This window comes from Musca domestica, unplaced genomic scaffold, assembly GCF_030504385.1.
Source record: "Musca domestica strain aabys unplaced genomic scaffold, Musca_domestica.polishedcontigs.V.1.1 18, whole genome shotgun sequence".
In the NCBI taxonomy this organism is placed as follows: Eukaryota; Metazoa; Arthropoda; class Insecta; order Diptera; family Muscidae; genus Musca; species Musca domestica.
Genome location: NW_026712238.1, coordinates 10,337,593 through 10,356,862, shown reverse-complemented (window position 1 = coordinate 10,356,862; position 19,270 = coordinate 10,337,593). Strand labels below are relative to the sequence as shown.

At 36.3% G+C, this 19,270-nt stretch overlaps 1 protein-coding gene across 1 annotated transcript in view; it reads left to right on the top strand.

Annotated features, from left to right (window-relative positions):
- Positions 1–18,364: 18,364 nt before the first annotated feature.
- Positions 18,365–19,270, top strand: part of LOC101887913 (tRNA dimethylallyltransferase) — a 311,172-nt gene continuing 310,266 nt past the window's right edge. The window contains exon 1 of the mRNA XM_059120930.1: positions 18,365–18,684. Coding sequence (XP_058976913.1) covers positions 18,565–18,684 — 120 coding nt within the window. The 5' untranslated portion in view covers positions 18,365–18,564. The remainder of the gene's footprint in view (positions 18,685–19,270) is intronic.

Below are 19,270 nucleotides of genomic sequence, written 5' to 3'. Positions count from 1 at the left end.
CACGCTGCCCGAATGTTGTCCTGCGGTATTTTGGTCCATTCCCGGCGAAGCGTTTTCTTGAGGTGATCGAAACTTTGGTATTTTTTAGTGCCAACCTTGCTTTCCAAAGTACTCCAGACACAAAAGTTCAACGGATTGGTATCCGGAGATTTTTGTGCGCTGAAAATGAAGCGAGGAACCTCATTTTGTAACCATTCTTGGGTGCCGCATGCTGAGTGCAATAGTGCTGAGTCCTGTTGGAATGTCCAAGGTTTGCGGCCAAAATGTTTGCGTGCCCAAGGCTTTAATACACCCTCCAGAATATTTTCGCGATAATATTCGGCATTTATTTTGATGTCACGGTCGATTAATATGAGAGAAGAGCGACCATCGGCTGTTATGGCGGACCACACCATCACCATAGTCGGCGCTTGAGTTCTGGTGGCCAACCGAAGGTGGACATTTTCAGCTGACCTCTTTGGCAAGTAAATATCATAATTTTGTTTGTTTACAAACTGATGAACAAGGAATGTTTTCTCAGGGGAGAAAACCAAATTCGGCAGTTTACCACTTTCGGCCAAGCGAAGCAACTTTTTAGCTCTTTTGAGTCTATTTTCTTTCTGTTGTGGTGTAAGTTCATGCCCTTTTTGGAATTTCAATGGTTCTACCCCGAGCTCATTTTTTAATATTCGCCGAATGGAATATTGCGATATATTCAGCTCACGAGTCATTTTTCGGCTACTGCGACGCGGGTTTTGATCAGGTCGCTTCTTTAGTTTTCGAACCATTTCTGTTGATGTTGCTGTTTTCTTCCGTCCACTTCCTTGAAGTCGGGCTACGCTACCAGTATCACGGTAACGAGCGATGGTACGAGACACAAAATATTTATTCACATTTAAATGCTGGAGTTCTCTAACAATATCCACTTGGTGTTTTCCGGCCAAATATAAAGAAATCACACAATCACGCTTGAATCCCATTACGAATAACTATTTTCTTGAAAATTCGCACCAAAATGCTTTTGTACGCTTGTAAACAATATAATGAGCTGTCACTGGAATAATTTTAACAGCTGTCGGACGAGTGGCTCGTTTAATTCCGATTTTCTTCAAATTTCTTATGTTCTAATAAAAAAATTCATCTTCTTATTCCTTTCCCACAAAGGTTCACATTTGTACGCCCCTCAGCCACATGGCTACATGGCTAGAAGATATCAGTTGCAGGACATTTTGCCAATCAAGCCATGTCCTTTTGTCCGTCTGTCTGGTTGGTCCAGACGATAACTCTCAAAGGGTGTATGCGATTTCCTTCAAACATGGTACATGGCCTTTTTGGGGTTAACATCTTGAATAATCGTAGAATATTTTCGGATCGGACTTTAATTTTCGTGATATTCGTATCACTTACTCACTACTAAAAATCGTAAAAATTCAAATATGAGTCAAAACAGTGACAAGATTTTCACTTTGTTCCATTTAGGCCTTTAAAGTTTATATCCCAAAGGTTATTCACTATCAAAGATTGTAGTTTCTTAGTATGAGTTCATTAGAGACTTCACACAGCCCTTTCAACTAATCAAGCCTATCCCACGAACACATTTCGTGATATGAGTTTTTGTGTGTGTGTCGATTAAAACAAGTGTAAATCAACGACACACGTACATATCGATGATGTTCAAAAAAATTATCGACCGGTTACACTTATTAAGCTACCACTTGCGCTTCAACAAAACCATGCTCAACATTTGATTGGGATTCCTTAATGTATAACCACGACAGTGCGTAGAACCCATAAAAATGGTGCGCAAACGCAATACTTAATTAGTTGTTTGGAGCAGCAGTTGTTGAGCGATCAATGATGCGTTTGAAATTTTAAATAAAATATTACAAAAAATAGGTAGACAGGCAAAGGCTTAATTTGGATCTGGCTCTGGAAAAAAATCCAATTGGAATTCTCGTTCGTAGAGAACATTAAAATGTTACGATGTGAGTGGAAAGAATATTTTGAAGATTGGACCAACAATGTATGAGGTTCGATCCACCATTGATGAGATGGTATGTTGATGGTTCGAATGATAAAAAAAAATTGGTTGGGTGGAGTTTGTTATCACACCAACACTTGTTAGAGGCTATGGCTCATAGAATTTATAAGGGATTAGATTACAAATTAAGACAAATATCTTTTTAATTATTCAAGGGAGGGGTTTGAGGATTTACTGTAATTTATTTATTTTTTTTTTTGTTTTAATTCTTGAAACTTTCTTATGAATGATAATTATTTAAAATTACTTCGACCTTGTAAGGTTGGTATTACTTTTCATTATACCTGCATGTAATTCTAATTAACTTCTAACAATTATCATGATTGAACTCAGTTTTTTTTTTCTAGAAAAACTTTTCACGTACATTTTATATTGTAAGCAATATTTGTAATTCCTTGATGTATTTGGGTGTGTTCCATACAACACTGTCTGCGTCATCGACAATTTTCAGACAGAAGACAATTTTTAAAATTCCTAATGCGAAGTTTGGAATTCTGCAAATTTTTTTACAACTATGAGTTATGCGCCTACTCACATTCCAATAGAAATAAGTATTTACTCTATCATTAATCTATCAAATTAAGAAGCTACGTTTTGCTAACATAAACACATTCACTCGCATTTAAACACAATTGTTAAACATTTATATTATATAACATTAAATTATTTGATTCCAGAGGGAAAAAATTACAAAATATTAGTCGGTTGTTGTTGTGGCAGTAGTACATGCAAGTGTTTGCGTTCTGCTAATCTGGTTCCAGCTCAAGGTTTAGAAATTCGGCTACTTTAATGGGCTATAAGCAGACATCATCTGGAGTGAGTTGGGTAGGTTTGGCTGTGCAATTGATAAGGTGCAGCGCATTGTGCGGGCCTGTATCACACGCCGCGCAGGCGTCACGCACATCTTCCTCAATTCGTGCCCAATACGAATAGAGACGACTACACCATCCTGAACATAATTGCGCTAAAATTACCCTGGTTTGTCTAGGCCGCTGACGTTGTTCAGCTGCAATGGATGGGCGTGGACTCCGAGGACGACATTCATTTTGTGACTGCTAATAGCATCTGCGACTGCATCGGTATGAATGCCACTCAGACTTGTCTGATAGGCTTCTTGATCTAGATGTTCTTTCTTGTAGCGTTGGACCTCCCTCTCTAGATCGTGTATGTTCCTTCTGACACGCCTGGGTGGGGGAGATTTATCCACCATATGATGGGTGGGATGTCTCACACGGTAACACCCAAGCGGGTACTGCAACGAAAGCATATGATTATGCTGACGTAAGGGGAGGACTATCGCTTCTCCATGAAGATGCTCCACTGGTGTCATGAGAAGGCACCCTGTCGCAGTTCTCAGGGCAGCGTTCTGGCAGGTCTGGATGTGTTTCCACTGCGTAGCACTAGTATTCGCAGATCACACTGGAGCCGCATAGCTGACCACAGACCGATCTATCGCGTTATAAGAGGTCAACAAGGTTTCCTTGTCCACACCCCAAGTGCTGCCGGCTAGCGCCTTGAGGACCTTGTTCCTACTTTTCATCTTGTCGCAGATAGCTGTGGCTTGCGCGGACGACTTGAACATGCTGTCGAATGTAACCCCTAGAATCTTGGGGTAGTTCGTGGTCGGTATTAAATTCCCCTGGACCTGCACATTCAGCTGTGTTTTCATCTATGCAGACCATGTGGTAAAGAGTGTGGCCGTTAATTTCGTGGCGGATATTTTCATATTCCTCGCGTGGAAGTATGTGGCAAGCTCCGCGAGATAGGGGTTCAGCCTTTCACATATGTCATCGACCACTGGGCCCGACGCCATGATCGTACAATCATCCGCATACGTTATGATCTCTATGCCGTCTGGAGGTTAAACAGTTATGGAGATATCAGCCCACCTTGGGGAACTCCCTGTTTCACTCCACGGGCTTTGGACCTCTTGTTCTGGAATTCCACGTACGACTGGCGTCCACACATATAGTTGATTATCCAACGTTTCAAACTTGGCAGGAGGCCTCAAACAGTATGACATGTTTGACCGTCAAATGCCTTTGATAGGTCAAGGGCTACCAACACGGTTCTGTCACACGTCCTGGGGAGGACTGAACCTTTTACTGGCATCCTTGCCTGGCTTCAGTAGCGGGACCACCCGGCCCATTTTGCAGGTTTCGGGCACTATGTGGGTGGCTAGCGACAAGTTGAGAACTTTATATTTCTGATCTCAAAGGGATGCAACAACCCTTTGCAAATCCTAATATTTGCGTCAGTTCTAGGTCAGGTGCACTTGATGGAGTGGACCGATATTATCGATGGCCCACTCCATCAAGTGTCTCTCCAACAAAGGGTCAAAATATATATTAATATATTTTTTTTTTTTCTTTGAAAATTTTGACTTTTTGTGGGGGAGGTATTAGAAGGAGTGGGCCTATATAATCGATCTTAACAACAGACCTTGGGATAATAAAATGATTGGGATATGTGAAATTTGAAGACAATCGGATGCTTATATGACATTTTATAACAGTTGTAATTATTTAAAATTTTGACCCTTTTTGGGGGAGGTACTTGATGGAGTGGACCGATATTGTGCATTTTCGCACCTGATGTTGCACTAGCGCAATTGGGATTTGCAAAGTTGAAGCAAAATTCCTTTCTGTGCAGAAAATATTTTTTTTTGAAAATTTCGACTTTTTGTGGTACCAGAAGAAGTGGGTCGATATTACCCATTTCCGAACTTGATCTAAGTTCGACAAAAATATTATGATGTATCAAGTTTGGACCAAATCGGATACTCCCTTCCTGAGTTATCGTGCGCACCAGCCAGACAGACGGACGGACATTGCTAGATCGTCTTCAAATGTTCTGAAACGGATTTGGTCCAAAGAGACCTAGGGTCAAAAACCGTTATTTCGACGAGGCATGTTTTGACCTATCTAATGATATGTAACCTCTTTAGTCATATGGCAGAGGGTATAAAAAGAATTGCAACCAGAATTTGGGCAACACAATCGTAATGAAAAACTATTACCTCTGCAAGATAGGAGAATCCATATTCTAAATTTTGGGTCGATGACCAATATTTTGAGGTCTTGCAAATGTTTTGGCCCAATCAGACTTATAATATTCTTACAGCATAATGTAAAAGGGCACATATTGTTTATCATCAGGGTCTAATGTCCTGTTTTTTTTGGGTATATTTACATTTCAACTTTCGTTCCCTAATACCATCGAACTTAAAACCGAATATATTATGTATATACAAACGTACATGTAAAAGCATAACCCCACTTGTCTCTTTTTTAATTTCCAACAAAATAAAAGGCAATTTCTAATCTAATCTAAAAATGTCAATCAAATCAATGCCCATTTTCTTGGTAATAATCTCTGTCTGTTTGTATTTGTGTTGGGTAATTTTTGATTATCTCTCTCTCTCTCATTGCCATTTGGGGGCGAAGAGTACCCCAAAACTGATTGACATTTTTTTGCGGCATCAATTTTTCCAAGTGATTTATTTTTGTTGTTGTGATCTTTGGTGGCCTGATATGAGGTACATTGGTCACCATGGCACACACACAGTTTTTGGGGCTTACATAAATATCCAATGATAAAGTCTAATTGGTTCTATTTTTATTAAGCTGGCCAGACTGTGTGATAAGGGATGTCAATGGGTAATAATATTGGCGCACATCGCCCATGAAAAACGGGATGTCAAAATTAAACTGAAATGTCAATCAAAAAATTACATGGGAATTGTGAGGAAAATATTCGGTCTTCCGTTGGGAAAATATAAATAACATATTTTCACCCCGCATTTGAATGGTATATAAGAGGTAATAAATGGTATTTTTTAAATTATTGAATTTACTCTTATCTCAACAACACGTTCTTAAGATAGAACAAGTAGATAAACTGTAAGTTCGACCGGGCCGAACTTTGAATGCCCTTCACCATTTAAAACGAATTTGGAAATTTTCAAAAAAATAAAATCCGTTAAAATTCTGTTAAAATCTTAAGAATAACGGGGACCTGCATAAGCAACTTACGCCATAAGCCATTAAAATATTCAAATTCGGAACTTAAAAAAAAATCAGTGAATAGCTAAAATCTTCAAAATATCGAAAATAGGGAGGTACCATAATATATGGGTCTATACGAAGTCCTGAACCTGCACAGACAATTTTCTGTCTTAGGCTGTAGTATCTATTACGAACTTCAAATACCAAATTTGAAATATATTCGGTGAATAATGTCGCTAAAATAATCAGAATACCGAATATTGGGAGATACCATTATATGGGGGCTATACGAAGACGTGGACCTACATGACTCATTTTCTGTCTTAAGCTGTAGTACCCATTGCGAACTTCAAATACCAAATTTGAAACATTTCCGCTGAATAATGTCGCTAAAATCATCTAAATATCGAATATCTGGAGGTACCTTTATATGGGGGCTATACGAAGACGTAGACATGGACAGACAATTTTCTGCCATATGCTGCAGTATCTATTGCGAACTTCAAATACCAAATTTAAAAAAAATCCGGTGAATAATGTCGCTAAAATCATCAATATACCGAATATCAGGAGGTATCATTATATGGGGGATATACGAAGGCGTGAACCTGCGTAGACAATTTTCTGCCATAGGCTGCAGTATCTGTTGCGAACTTCAAATGTAAAATTTGAAACATTTCCGGTGAATAATGTCGCTAAAAATATCAAAGTACCGAATATCGGGAGGTATCGCTGTATGGGGGCTTTACGAAGGCGTGGACCTGCGTAGACAATTTTCTGCCATAGGCTGCAGTATCTATTGCGAACTTCAAATTCGAAATTTGAAACATTTCCGGTGAATAGTGTCGCTAAAATCTTCAATATACGTAATATCTGGAGGTACCCTTATAAGGGAGCTATACCAAAACGTGGACCTATATGGCCCGTTTTAAATACCAAAAGTCCTGCATACATAATATACATTTGAGTCAAATTTTATCAACCTACTTCATTTCGTTCGGAAGCTTGAGTGATTTCCACAGACGAACGGAAATCGCTAATTCGAGGTGTTACAAACGGAATGAGGAACTTAATATACCCTCCATACTAGGGTGGAGGGTATAAAAACTACTTGTAACCAGTTAAAGGTAGTCTACAAAAATATAAGAAAATCCCCAAGTAAACTGATTAGATATTGACTTAGGGAAATGTCCAGTTCGGATTGCCACAAATCATCAAATGTGACAAAAGCTGAAAATCAATTGCCAGCACTTGACATTTTCAGATAACTCTTGGGGCTTTCGAAAGCGAAGAACAAAAATTCTAACTAACTCCAGCGACGAGTGGTTCATAAATTTATTTTTGGTATTTCATCTAAGACAAGCGTGTGACAGGCCACGATTAGTATGCGATAATTGTGCACACATCTAATCTGGCAACTCAAGTGTGCCCAAAAATAGTTAGAGAATACCAATTGTTTGGGGTGGTACTTGAAGACATGATAATACCAAGGAGAAGTGGATTCTATTTGGTTCGGTTTTGAGAGGGCTATCTGTATCTTGTAGTACTGATTTAATTTTGAAAGTATACTTTCTTCTCTAATCATGATAATAAGTTTGAAATTGAAGAATATTATCATATCATCTCACTTGAGAGCTAAAACTTTAATTGCCGTTTTATACACTTTTTCCAAATTATCAATAACCAGAATTTTTTGAAATCAGCACCGTGCCTGATAGTCGATGCTGCTTTGACATCCATCTTACTGCATATGGAGCTCCTATATCAATGTGCAACACAAAAAAAAAAATAGTTCCTGGAAAAACTCAGTGGATGGTGAAGGTAGAGCTCACAACTAACTTTCAATACCCTTCAGCATTTTGGAAAATAACCTTTTATACCCTCCACCATAGTATGCAGGCTATATTAAGTTTATCATTCCCTTTGTAACACCTCGAAATATACATTTTAGACCCATAAAGTGTATATATTCTTGATCTGCATAAAATTCTATGTTGATTTAGCGATGTCCGTCCGTCTATCCGTCTGTGGAAATCACTTTCGAACGTAATGAAGTAGGTTGATACAATTTTTCTCATATGTATACTATGTCTGCAGGACTTCTGGTACTGAAAATGGGCCATATTAGTCCACGTTTTGGTGTAGGCCCAATATAACGGTACCTCCCTATTTCCGGTATTTTGGTGATTTAGCGACATTTTTCATAGTAAATAGTTCAAATTTGATATTTGAAATTCGTAAGGGATACTACAGCCTAAGACAGAAAATTGTCTGTGCAGGTCCACGTTTTGGTATAGCCCCCATATAACAGTATGGGGGCTATACCATGATTTTGCTACATTTTCCAACGAATATTTTTTCAAGTTTCGCATTTGAATATTGCTCATGATAAAAGTTGCCTATGCAGATCCTCGCCTTCGTATAGACCCTAAAATAAAGGATACATTTGATATTTTTTAAATTTTAACAGAATTGTTAACGGATTTTATGTTTTTTTGTTAATCGCTAAATTTGTTCCAAATGGTGGAGGGTGGAAGTTAAAAAAAAATATACATTTTTTGCACTGAAAGATAAACGAGAATCCGATTTTGCTCCAATTTGCGTCAGTGCTAGGTCAGGTATGAAAATTGACAATATCGGCCCACTCCATCAAGTACCTCCCCCACAAATGGTCAACATTTTGAATAATTACAACTCTTATCCCTCCGATTGTCTTCAAATTTCACACATCCCAATATTTATATTAACCCAAGGTCTGGTGTTAGGATGGCATATATCGGTCCACTCCTTTTGGTACCTCCCCCACTCCTTCTGGTACCTCCCCCTGCAAATCGTAATATTTATGTCAGTGCTAGGTCGGGTGCGAAAATGGACAATATCGGTCCACTCCATAAAGTGCTTCCCCCCACAAAGGATCACAAATTTGAATAAGTATAACTCTTATAAAATGTGACGTAAGAATCCGATTGTCTTAAAATTTAACACATCCCAATATTTTTGTAAACTTAAAATCTGGTGTTAAAATGGAAGATATCGGTCCACTACTTTTGGTACCTCCCCCACAAAAGGTCGAAATTTTGAATATCCATTAAGCTCATAAAATACGAAATTAACATCCGATTCCATTAAGACACGGTACATCTTAATATTTCCCTAAAGAAACGATTTTTTATAAAGATGGTAGAGATCGGTCGAATCATTATGGTACCTCTTCCACAAAGCGTCAAAATGTTGAGTAACCGAAACGATCATAAAATCCGAAATAAGCCTCCTGTACTCTTCATATTTCACACATCCCATTATTTCTACTAACACAAGATATGCTAAAACAAGATGGGACATATCGTTCCACTCCTTCTGGTACCTCCCCCACAAAGGGTTAAAATTTTGAATAATCATGAAGCTCATACAAACTTAACATCCGATTCCATTTAGTATTGGCACATTTCAATATTTCCATTAACACAAGAACTGTTATAAAGATGGTAAAGATAGCACCATTTCTTTTGGTAGACCAACCCCCCCCCCCCAAAAAAAAAAAAAAAAAAAAAAAAAAAAAAAAAAAGGTTTAAATAGCTAAATTCTCATAAAATCCGAAAAAAAGCATTCGATTCTCTTCAAATTTCACATATCTCATTATTTTTACCAACACTAGATCTGCTGTGAAGATAGGATATATCGGTCCACTTCTTCTGGAATTTTCTCCTCAAAAGTAAAATTTTTTGAGTATTAATGAATCTCATAAAACGCGAAATTAACATCGGATTCCATTCAGACGCGGTACATCTCAATATTTTCATCAACACAAGACCTGTAAAGTGGTAGAGACCGAACCAATTCTTGGTACCTATTCCACATAGTTTAAGATTTTAAAAAACAAAACGTTCAACGAAAGCGAAATAAGCATCCAACTCTCTTCAAATTTCCCACACACCAACATTTTTTCTAACGCAAGGACTGTTGTGAAGGTGATATATTTCTGCGAACCCCTTCTGGTACCTCATCCACAAAGGGTCACAATTTTCAATACTTTTATTTGTCATAAATTGCGAAATAAGTGCTATATCTAAATTTTTCGCTCAACCAGAAACCTGAGATGAATATGGAATTTATGATTTCCCATAAATTTGGATTTTTATCATTTTAACATTTTCTAAAAAATATCACATATTTCATATAAGGTGAAGGAAGTGGTCGATATAGTCCAAACCTGACACGTCGCAACATTTATATAATATTTATTTAGGTCCGATACGAAATGGCAATATTGGCCCATTTTATCGGAACCTACTCCATAGAGGGTTAACAATTTTAATAATCATAACAGAAGTCAAAATATTTTAAAATAATCGAACATTGGTCAGGGTATTATATCTTTGTGCATTTGTCTGTAACAGGCAAAAGGAAACGAGATAGACCCATAGTTCCTTTTGATGATTTGCATAGAATCACATTCTGAGTCGATTTATGGATGTCCGTCCGCCCGCCTGTCCATGTATTTTTGTAAACAAAGTACAGTTCGCATTTATTGCCCTATCCAGATGAAATTTTGCACAAATCATTTGTTTGGCCCAAGGACGAACCCTATTGAAATTGGAGATAATCGGTCAAAATTTAGATATAGCTCCCATATATATCTTCGTCCGATTTGCTTTTTATTGTCCACCAAACGTGTAATATCAGTCGGAATAGTATGGAATCTTGCACATACAACCAAATTAGGCCTGAAAATAAGTATGTCAAATTTAATCGAAATCGGTTCAGATATAGCTATAGCTCCCATATATATTGTTCATCCGATTTGTTATTTTTGTCCTCCGCAGCCGTAATATACACTCTGTAACAACAATATTTGGGGAAGTATATCAAATACAGCTCAGAAATACATTTGCTAAATTTTATCGAGATCGGTTCAGATTTGGATATAGCTCCCATATATAACTTCATCCGATTTACCTTTGATTGTGCAGCAAACGTCTAATATTTGCCCAAATTGGATGAAATTTGACACTTACGACCGAATTGAGTCTAGAAGCTAGTATATCAAATTTGGTAAAGATCGGTTCAGATATAGCTATAGCTCCCATATATACTGTTCATCCGATTTGATATATTTGTTACCCACAGTCGTAATATGCACTCCGTAACAACGATATTCAGGGAAATATATGAAATACAGCTCAGAAATACCTTTGCTAAATTTTATTTGGATATTGCTCACATATATATTTTTATCCGATTTCAAATTAATTGTGCACCAAAGGGGCAATACAAGTCCGAATTTAAAAGATACAAATGTTTCGTCATATTTAGTCCTTTGAACTTCAAATTATAATTATAATCAAAGCGGGTATGATTGAATTCTCCCATTAATACTTTTAATTGTTATATGTAGCTCTACTAAATTAGCAAAGTGGTGTAGGGTATCATAAAGTCGGCCCCGCCTGACATTAAGACTTTCTTTACTGGTTTTATTAATCGCAATACAACTTTAAATACTGTTAAACTATATCCCAGCTATGACGAGATAATGAAAAAATTCAGTATTTGCCAGAGGATGGAATGGATTTTCAATTAACGAGTTGAGTACACAAAAGGTACTTCAACAATTGCGCTTTTCTTTTTTCACAATAGAAAATCCGAAAATAATTCTGAAAATTAAATTCCATTATCATTTAAGATGAAATCAAAAATAGAACAAGATTTTTGGTGTCAAACAAACTAGTAACAAGCAAATAAAATGAAAAAAAAATCTCCCTTTTTTATTGACAACTTCTATGCCAAGGTTGATGATGACAAGGGTCAAATGTCGGAATTAATAAAAGTAGAACAATTAAATTAGAAATTATTCAAAAGCAAATTAGCAGTTGTTGGCGCATACTTGAAAGAAAAGGTAACCGCTTTTCCGAACTGCGTGCCCTTACATCTTTTGTTGATTTACAAGGGGAGGAACAATCACAAGATTTTAACCCTTATTGCATTATTTGTGAAATTGATATGGAATGTCTTTGAAGAAGGAAAACCAAAAAACCCTTTAAAATTGCGTTGTATTCCGACCATTTTTTTTTTTTCACATTCTATCAAAAGGAACAACGAATTTGTTCTCCCATATCAATGAGAAATGTAAATATTGAATATTTGATTTGGGAATTTTTGTTACCTTTCGCTTAGAATTTGGTGTGTTGGCTATTCACACCTGCTCCCGGTGTGATTTGGACTACTTATCCGTTACTTATTGCGATGAATACTATTGTGAGAATGTCGGCTATCCTTTTGAGCAATGATTAGCGTTGAAATTAACCCTTCAGTAGTTGGTTGATAATCATTGTTAAATGAAGGGATTATCACACTTTCAACAAAATAAAGGTTGAGTGTGTGTGAAAATAAAATGAAAATCTGTTGAGAACACAAAGCTAATGAAAATTGTTGTTGTTTAGAGGCTCTAGGATTTAAAAAAAGTGTAAGCAAAGGCTAAAGTCGGATTAAACGCTAATTTCCGCATATATCAAAAATTCTTTCAAATATGATGTGGCACATTAGTTCAGAAAATAAACCAGTAAAGAAAGTCTTAAAGTCGGGCGGGGCAGACTTTATGATACCCTACACCACTTTGCTAATTTGGTAGAACTCCGCATAACAATTAAAAGTTCATAAACGCTATGATTATAATTTAAATTCAAAGGACTGAACATGCCGCAGCATTTGTATCTTTTAAATTCGGACTTGTATTACCCACTTGGTGCACAATTAACTTGAAATCGGATAAAGATGTATATGGGAGCTATATCCAAATCGGAACCGATCTCGATAAAATTTGGCAAGGATATTTCTGAGCTGTATTTCATATATTTCCCTGAAAATCGTCGTTACGGAGTGCATATTACAGCTGTGGGTAACAAATATAACAAATCGGATGAAGAGTATTATGGGAGCTATAGCTATATCTGAACCGATCTTCACCAAATTTGACAATCTAGCTTCTAGACTCAATTCGGTCGTAAGTGCCAAATTCCATCAAATTTGGACAAATATTAGACGTTTGGTGCACAAAAAAAGGTAAATCGGACGAAATAATATATGGGAGCTAAATCCAAATCTGAACCGATCTCGATAAAATTTAGCAAATGTATTTCTGAGCTGTATTTGCTGTATTTCCCCAAATATTGTTGTTACAGAGTGCATATTACGGCTTTGGAGGACAAAAATAACAAATCGGATGAACAATATATATGGGAGCTATAGCTATATCTGAACCTATTTCGATCAAATTTGGCATACTTATTTTCAGGCGTAATCTGGTTGTATGTGCAAATTTCCATACTATTCGGGTTGATATTACACGTTTGGTGCACAAAAAAAAGCAAAGCGGACGAAGATATATATGGGAGCTATATCTAAATGTTGACCGATTATCTCCAATTTCAATAGGATTCGTCCTTGGACCAAACAAATGATTTGTGCAAAATATCATCTGGATAGGACAATAAATGCGAACTGTACTTTGTTTACAAAAATACATGAACAGTCGGACAGACGTACGGACGGACATGCATATATTGACTCAGAATGTGATTCTATGCAGATCATCAAATGGAACTATGGGTCTATCTCGTTTCCTTTTGCCTGTTACCAACAAATGCACAAAGACATAATACCCTGACCACTTTGTGGTGTAGTGTATAAAAAAGAAAGACAAGTATTTGGGACGAATTTGGCAATTAAAAAAAAAAAAAAAAATAATAAAATAAAATCCGTTGAAAGGTCTCTTAAAATCTTAAAAATACGAAATGTAGCCATTATAGTAGGGTCTATACGACGTGGGCCTGCATTGGTAATTTTTTGTTATAAGTCATTAGAATAACATAGCTAAAATCATCAAAGACCGAATATAGGGAGCACCCATTATATGGGGGCTATACCTAAACGAGGACCTGCACAGACAAATTTCCGTCTTAGACGAACCTCAAATACCAAATGTCAAACAATTCCGGTGAATAATGTCACTAAAAACATCAAAATATCCAATATCTCGAGGAGGATATGGAGGCTATACCAAAACGTGGACTTGCACAGACAATTTTTCTGTCATAAGCTGTAGTATCCACTACGAAATACAAATACCAAACTTGAAACGATCCCGGTGAATAATGTCGCTTAAATCACTAGAATATCGAAAATTGGGATGTACCATTATATGGGGGCTATACCAAAACGTGGACCTACATGACCCATTTTCAATACCAAAAGTCCTGCAGACGTAATATACATTTGAGTAACATTTGATCAACCAACTTCATTTCCTCCGGAAGCTAGAGTGATTTCCACAGACGGACAAACGGACGTACATCCCTAAATCGACATAGAATTTTATGCTGATCAAAAATATATGCAGGGTGAGATAAAAAAAACTGCAACAAAGTCAAACGCCATAATATTTACATTTTTTTTTTAATTTTATAGAATGAAAACAAAAAATGTCGGAAATTGCATCTAATTTTAGAATAATTTTAGACTTGTTCGAATTGGTCACCTTTGACACGAATTATGGCATTTAATTGGCCAATGAAACCGTCACACGCTGCCCGAATGATACTTTGCGGTTTTTTGGTCCATTCACGGCGAAGTGCTTGCTTTCCAAAATACTCCAGTGCTGAACCGATTTTCTCCAAATTTGATGTACTTGCTTCTTGACTGCTCTTGCTCTTTGACAGATATTGGCTATTTGGTGCACAATTAACCTGAAATCGGTTGAAGATATATATGGGAGCTAAATCCGAATCTGAAGCGATCTTGATAAAATTTGACAGAGGTATTTTCGAGCTCTATAAGATATCGGATACCAAATATCATTGCTGTCGAACGCATATTGGGAATGTGATGGACCTAAAAATTGGATGAAACATATATATGGGAGCTATAGCTAAATATAAACCGATTTTCACTAAATTTAATGTACTTGCTTCTCAACTGTATTCGGTCGGATGTGCAAAAATGCCGGCCATTTGGACTTATATTGGCCATTTGGTGCACAATTAACCCGAATTCGGTTGATGATATATGGGAGCTATATACATAGACGGAAGGACGGACTGACATGCATAAATCGACTCTGATTTTATGAAGATCCTCAAAAGAAACTATGGGTCTATCACGCTTCCTTCTCTATATTAGAACAAATGCACAAAGACATAATACTCTTACCACAATGTGGTGTAGGGTATAAAAGTGTAGTAAGTTTAGACCAAATCGGACACTCCTATTGAGAGTTATCAAGAGCTCATACAAGGATCAAGCCGAAAGATACCTAAGATCGAAAACCGCTATTTCGATGCGGCACATTTAGACAAATGACATATGAGCCCCATAGCATAAAAAATGAAAAAAAAAAATAGAGCATAAAAAAATCCGACTCTTGGGGCATATCGATTTTTAGAAAATTTTTCTAAAAATAATTATTTTATATTGACATGAAATTGCCACCTAAGATCGGATATAGTCTGTAGTCAATATCTCAATTATTTTCATGTTAGTTAATTATAAAATCTGAAATTGTTAGAGACAAAGCCGAGTCATTTTAAAGATTAATATTTTTACAATATCCCCATTCAAACAAAGACACCATCACACACACACCCTTTCCGGATTGCCCTTATGTTTCCCTTTTTTTACATTTTACAAGAAACGATGACGTATCAGAAATAGAACATCCTAGACAACTAATAATACCATTTTCCCCTCTTCCGAGAACACATACTATCCCAATAATAATTTAATGCGTTTTTAATAAACCCAAATTGAAAAATCTGTGTCGAAATAGGATACAACTACACATATTTGGGTAACAATAGGTTTCCATTTCTCAATCAGACCTTTGAAATGAAATCACTTCCGTGTGGCAGCAAAAAAAAAAAGACATGATAAGCAAAAAAATCGAAGTTGGAGAATTGAAACTCAAGTGAAATATAATAAAAGATCTGTTGCTTACCTTCTGGGTAGCTTGAGGGGTTGACTTTTCTTGTTTCGCATATTTCTCCAGATGTTCAATGAAAGGATTTGGAAGGCTCCCTTTCATTAAAAAAAATAATATGAATAGTAATGTCATGTGAATGGCTCACCCTATGATTAAACGCTGTGCCAAGGGTGCTTCTTTAAATCTCTGCTCTGTGTGTGTGTGACCTTTGGTGTAAGCATTTTTTCGGGGTGTTTTATTTATACCAAAGTAAATTTTCCCCGGAGATAGTGAAAACATGCTTATTCATGCCGCTGTTGGTACAACACCTGAATTTATGGGTCGTCACAACAAACTGTTGCTACTTCGTTCTTCGCTTGCCACTGTAACCCATTTCAATTGGTTGTCCTCTTTTTTTCCTTCCATGACTCAATACCCACCATTGTTTCTTCTTCCATTTTGTTTTAATTTTTATTTTAAAAAATTCTATTCTATTTCCATTTAGTGCCTGCTACCGAAGAAATGAGAGTTTGATTTGTTTCTGGTTCTCGGTAATTTATTCAAAATAATTTTACACAAAACTTGGAAAGGTTCTTGTCGGTGTTTTTGTTTTGTTTTGTTTCATAATTAACATTCCATTATTCGCATACATTAGACAAAGCAAAGGAGTAGCTGGGGGGATTTCGTATTGGCAATTTGGTATTTTTCCATGGTAATGTAGTCGCTCGCATTCATGCCAAGGCTTTCGAATACTAACCCTTTCTAATTATGTTGAACTTTTTCAAGAATTTCTCGAAGGAAATTTGTGCGAACATTTGATGAATGAAGTAAAACTAATTACAATTTAGTTTCTATTGATTGTTTTAAACTTGTTGTTTTTCCAAAGAAGCTTTGCCTTAATCAATAGGATCCTTGGCTTGTTGTTCCACAAGAGTTTCGGCTCGCTGTTTCATAGAAGTTTTTTTAAAAAAAAGTAAAAAAATCTGTTAGTTCGGCCGGGCCGAACTTTGAACACCCTCCACTATTTGGAACGAATATGGCAAATTTCAAAAAAAAAAAAGTCCTTTAAAAATTCTGTTAAAATCTTAAACTTTTGTTATAGGCTGTAATATCTTTTACAAACTTTAAATACCAAATTTGAAACAATGCCAGTGAATAATGTCGCTTAAATCGCCAAAATACCGAAAATAGGGAGGAACAATTATATGGGGACTATACGAGAACACGGACCTGCACAGACAATTTTCTGCCATAGGCTGTAGTATCCATTACGAACTTCAAATACCGAATTTGAAACAATTGCGATGAATAACGCCGCTAAAACCGTCAAAATACCGAATATCGGGAGGTGCCGTTATATGGGGACCTACATGGCCCATCTTCAATACCAAAAGTCCTGCTGACATAATATAAATTTGGGTTACATTTTATCAGTCTACTTTATTTCGTTCGGAAGCTAGATCGAATTCCACTGACGGACGGATATCGCTAAATCGACATAGAATTTTATGCTGATCAAAAATATATAGACTTTGTGGGGTATATTACGAGGAGTTACAAACGGAATGACAAACTTAATACTATGGTGGAGGGTATAAAATTCGGCTTTCGGATTGTAGTTCCACAGTATTTTCTGATTGTTCCACTCGGTGTTCGGCTCGCTGTACGACCAGAGTTGGAAAAAATTCAATTGTTTCAATAATTACTAAGAAAAGGTCAAAATTCGGGCTGGGTCGACAATAGATATACCGGGCCGAGTTTTGGTTGAATATGAAAAATCTATCAAAATGCTTTTGAATGCATGTAAATAATATAATGAGCTGTCACTGAAATAATTTTAACAGCTGTCGAACGAGTGGCTTAGTGGTTTATATAAAAGTTATGTTTTATTTCACCAGCTAAATATCATTCGATGACCGTACAAATTAGTTGTCCCATGCTCAAGGTACAAAGATCAAATCAAGCTCTATTTTGAAACATTTAACTTTTTCAAATAGTGATTTGAAACGCACATAAAAAAATCGGCACAATACAATAACATTTTGTTATTATTATTACAGTTATTGCCATTATGTTCTCATTAGAGCTTTTTGCGGTATAATATCCTTTATAATTATTTATTTGATGTGTATTCAATGGAATTGCCAATTAAAATCCATTGGGCTTATAAAATTGCTAAACTCCAAGCATATGTATTATAAAGAAATAATAGAATATTTTATTTTAATTCACCCAAAAAAACGCTTAAATGCAACACTTTTCTCTTTATCATTTCAGGCTGTTTGTATTCAAAGGTGACCAACTTAATCCCACCATCAGCCTCCAAACAACTGACTATTTGTGCTTTCATTAACGAAGCACATATGGCCACCCCACAACATACTCTCCCGCTCTCATTGCTATGAGAAAAAGATAAACAGCTGTTGACTAACTCGTGTTTGTGTGTTTATTATCGTTTTCTGTAGTTCCTTTTGTGTTTCTCGCAAGATTCGGTTCGTTGTCGTCGCGTGTGATTATTTTAATTAAATATTCTTGTGTTTTTTCTTTAAATAAAACATTAAAATATACAGTGGAAATTGTGTTAAACAATGTTACGAAAAGTGCCATTAATTGTTATTTTGGGTTCTACCGGTACCGGCAAAACAAAATTATCTTTGGAATTGGCTGAACGTTTTGGTGGCGAAATCATCAGTGCCGATTCAATGCAAGTAAGTGGCTGTAGGTTGAGTAGAATAACAACAAATAGTAAAAACAACGTGCATGTTTGGTTTGTTGCTCTCTGAATGAGAGAAGAGTGGCGAAGCAAAACAAATTTAACAGTGTGGTATACTTGAGTATTTAAATGGATATTTTTGAGTTTTTTTATACCCTCCACTATTGTATGAAAATTTTGAATGAAAAATTATTGACATTTGTAAAAATTGCTGAAAAATGCATATCATTACAACCTCCGATTTGCGTCGTATAAGAAAAACATATAAAGACCCACATATTTTTGATAACACGCTTTAAAAAAAAAAATTGACATATCAATGTTCCCAAGCGTTGTTGCATCTACTTATATTCTTCTACCATGGAGCGTATATTAAGTTTGTCCGTTTTGTCCTCAAAATATACATTTTAGACCCCAAAAAGTATATATATTCTCGATTAACATAAAATTCTATGTCGATGTAGCGATTTCCGTCCGTCCGTTTGTGTGTCTAACTTCCGAACGAAATGAAGTAGGATGATAAAATTTCACATTATGTCTGCAAGACTTTTGATATTTAAAATGGGCCATGTAGGTCCACG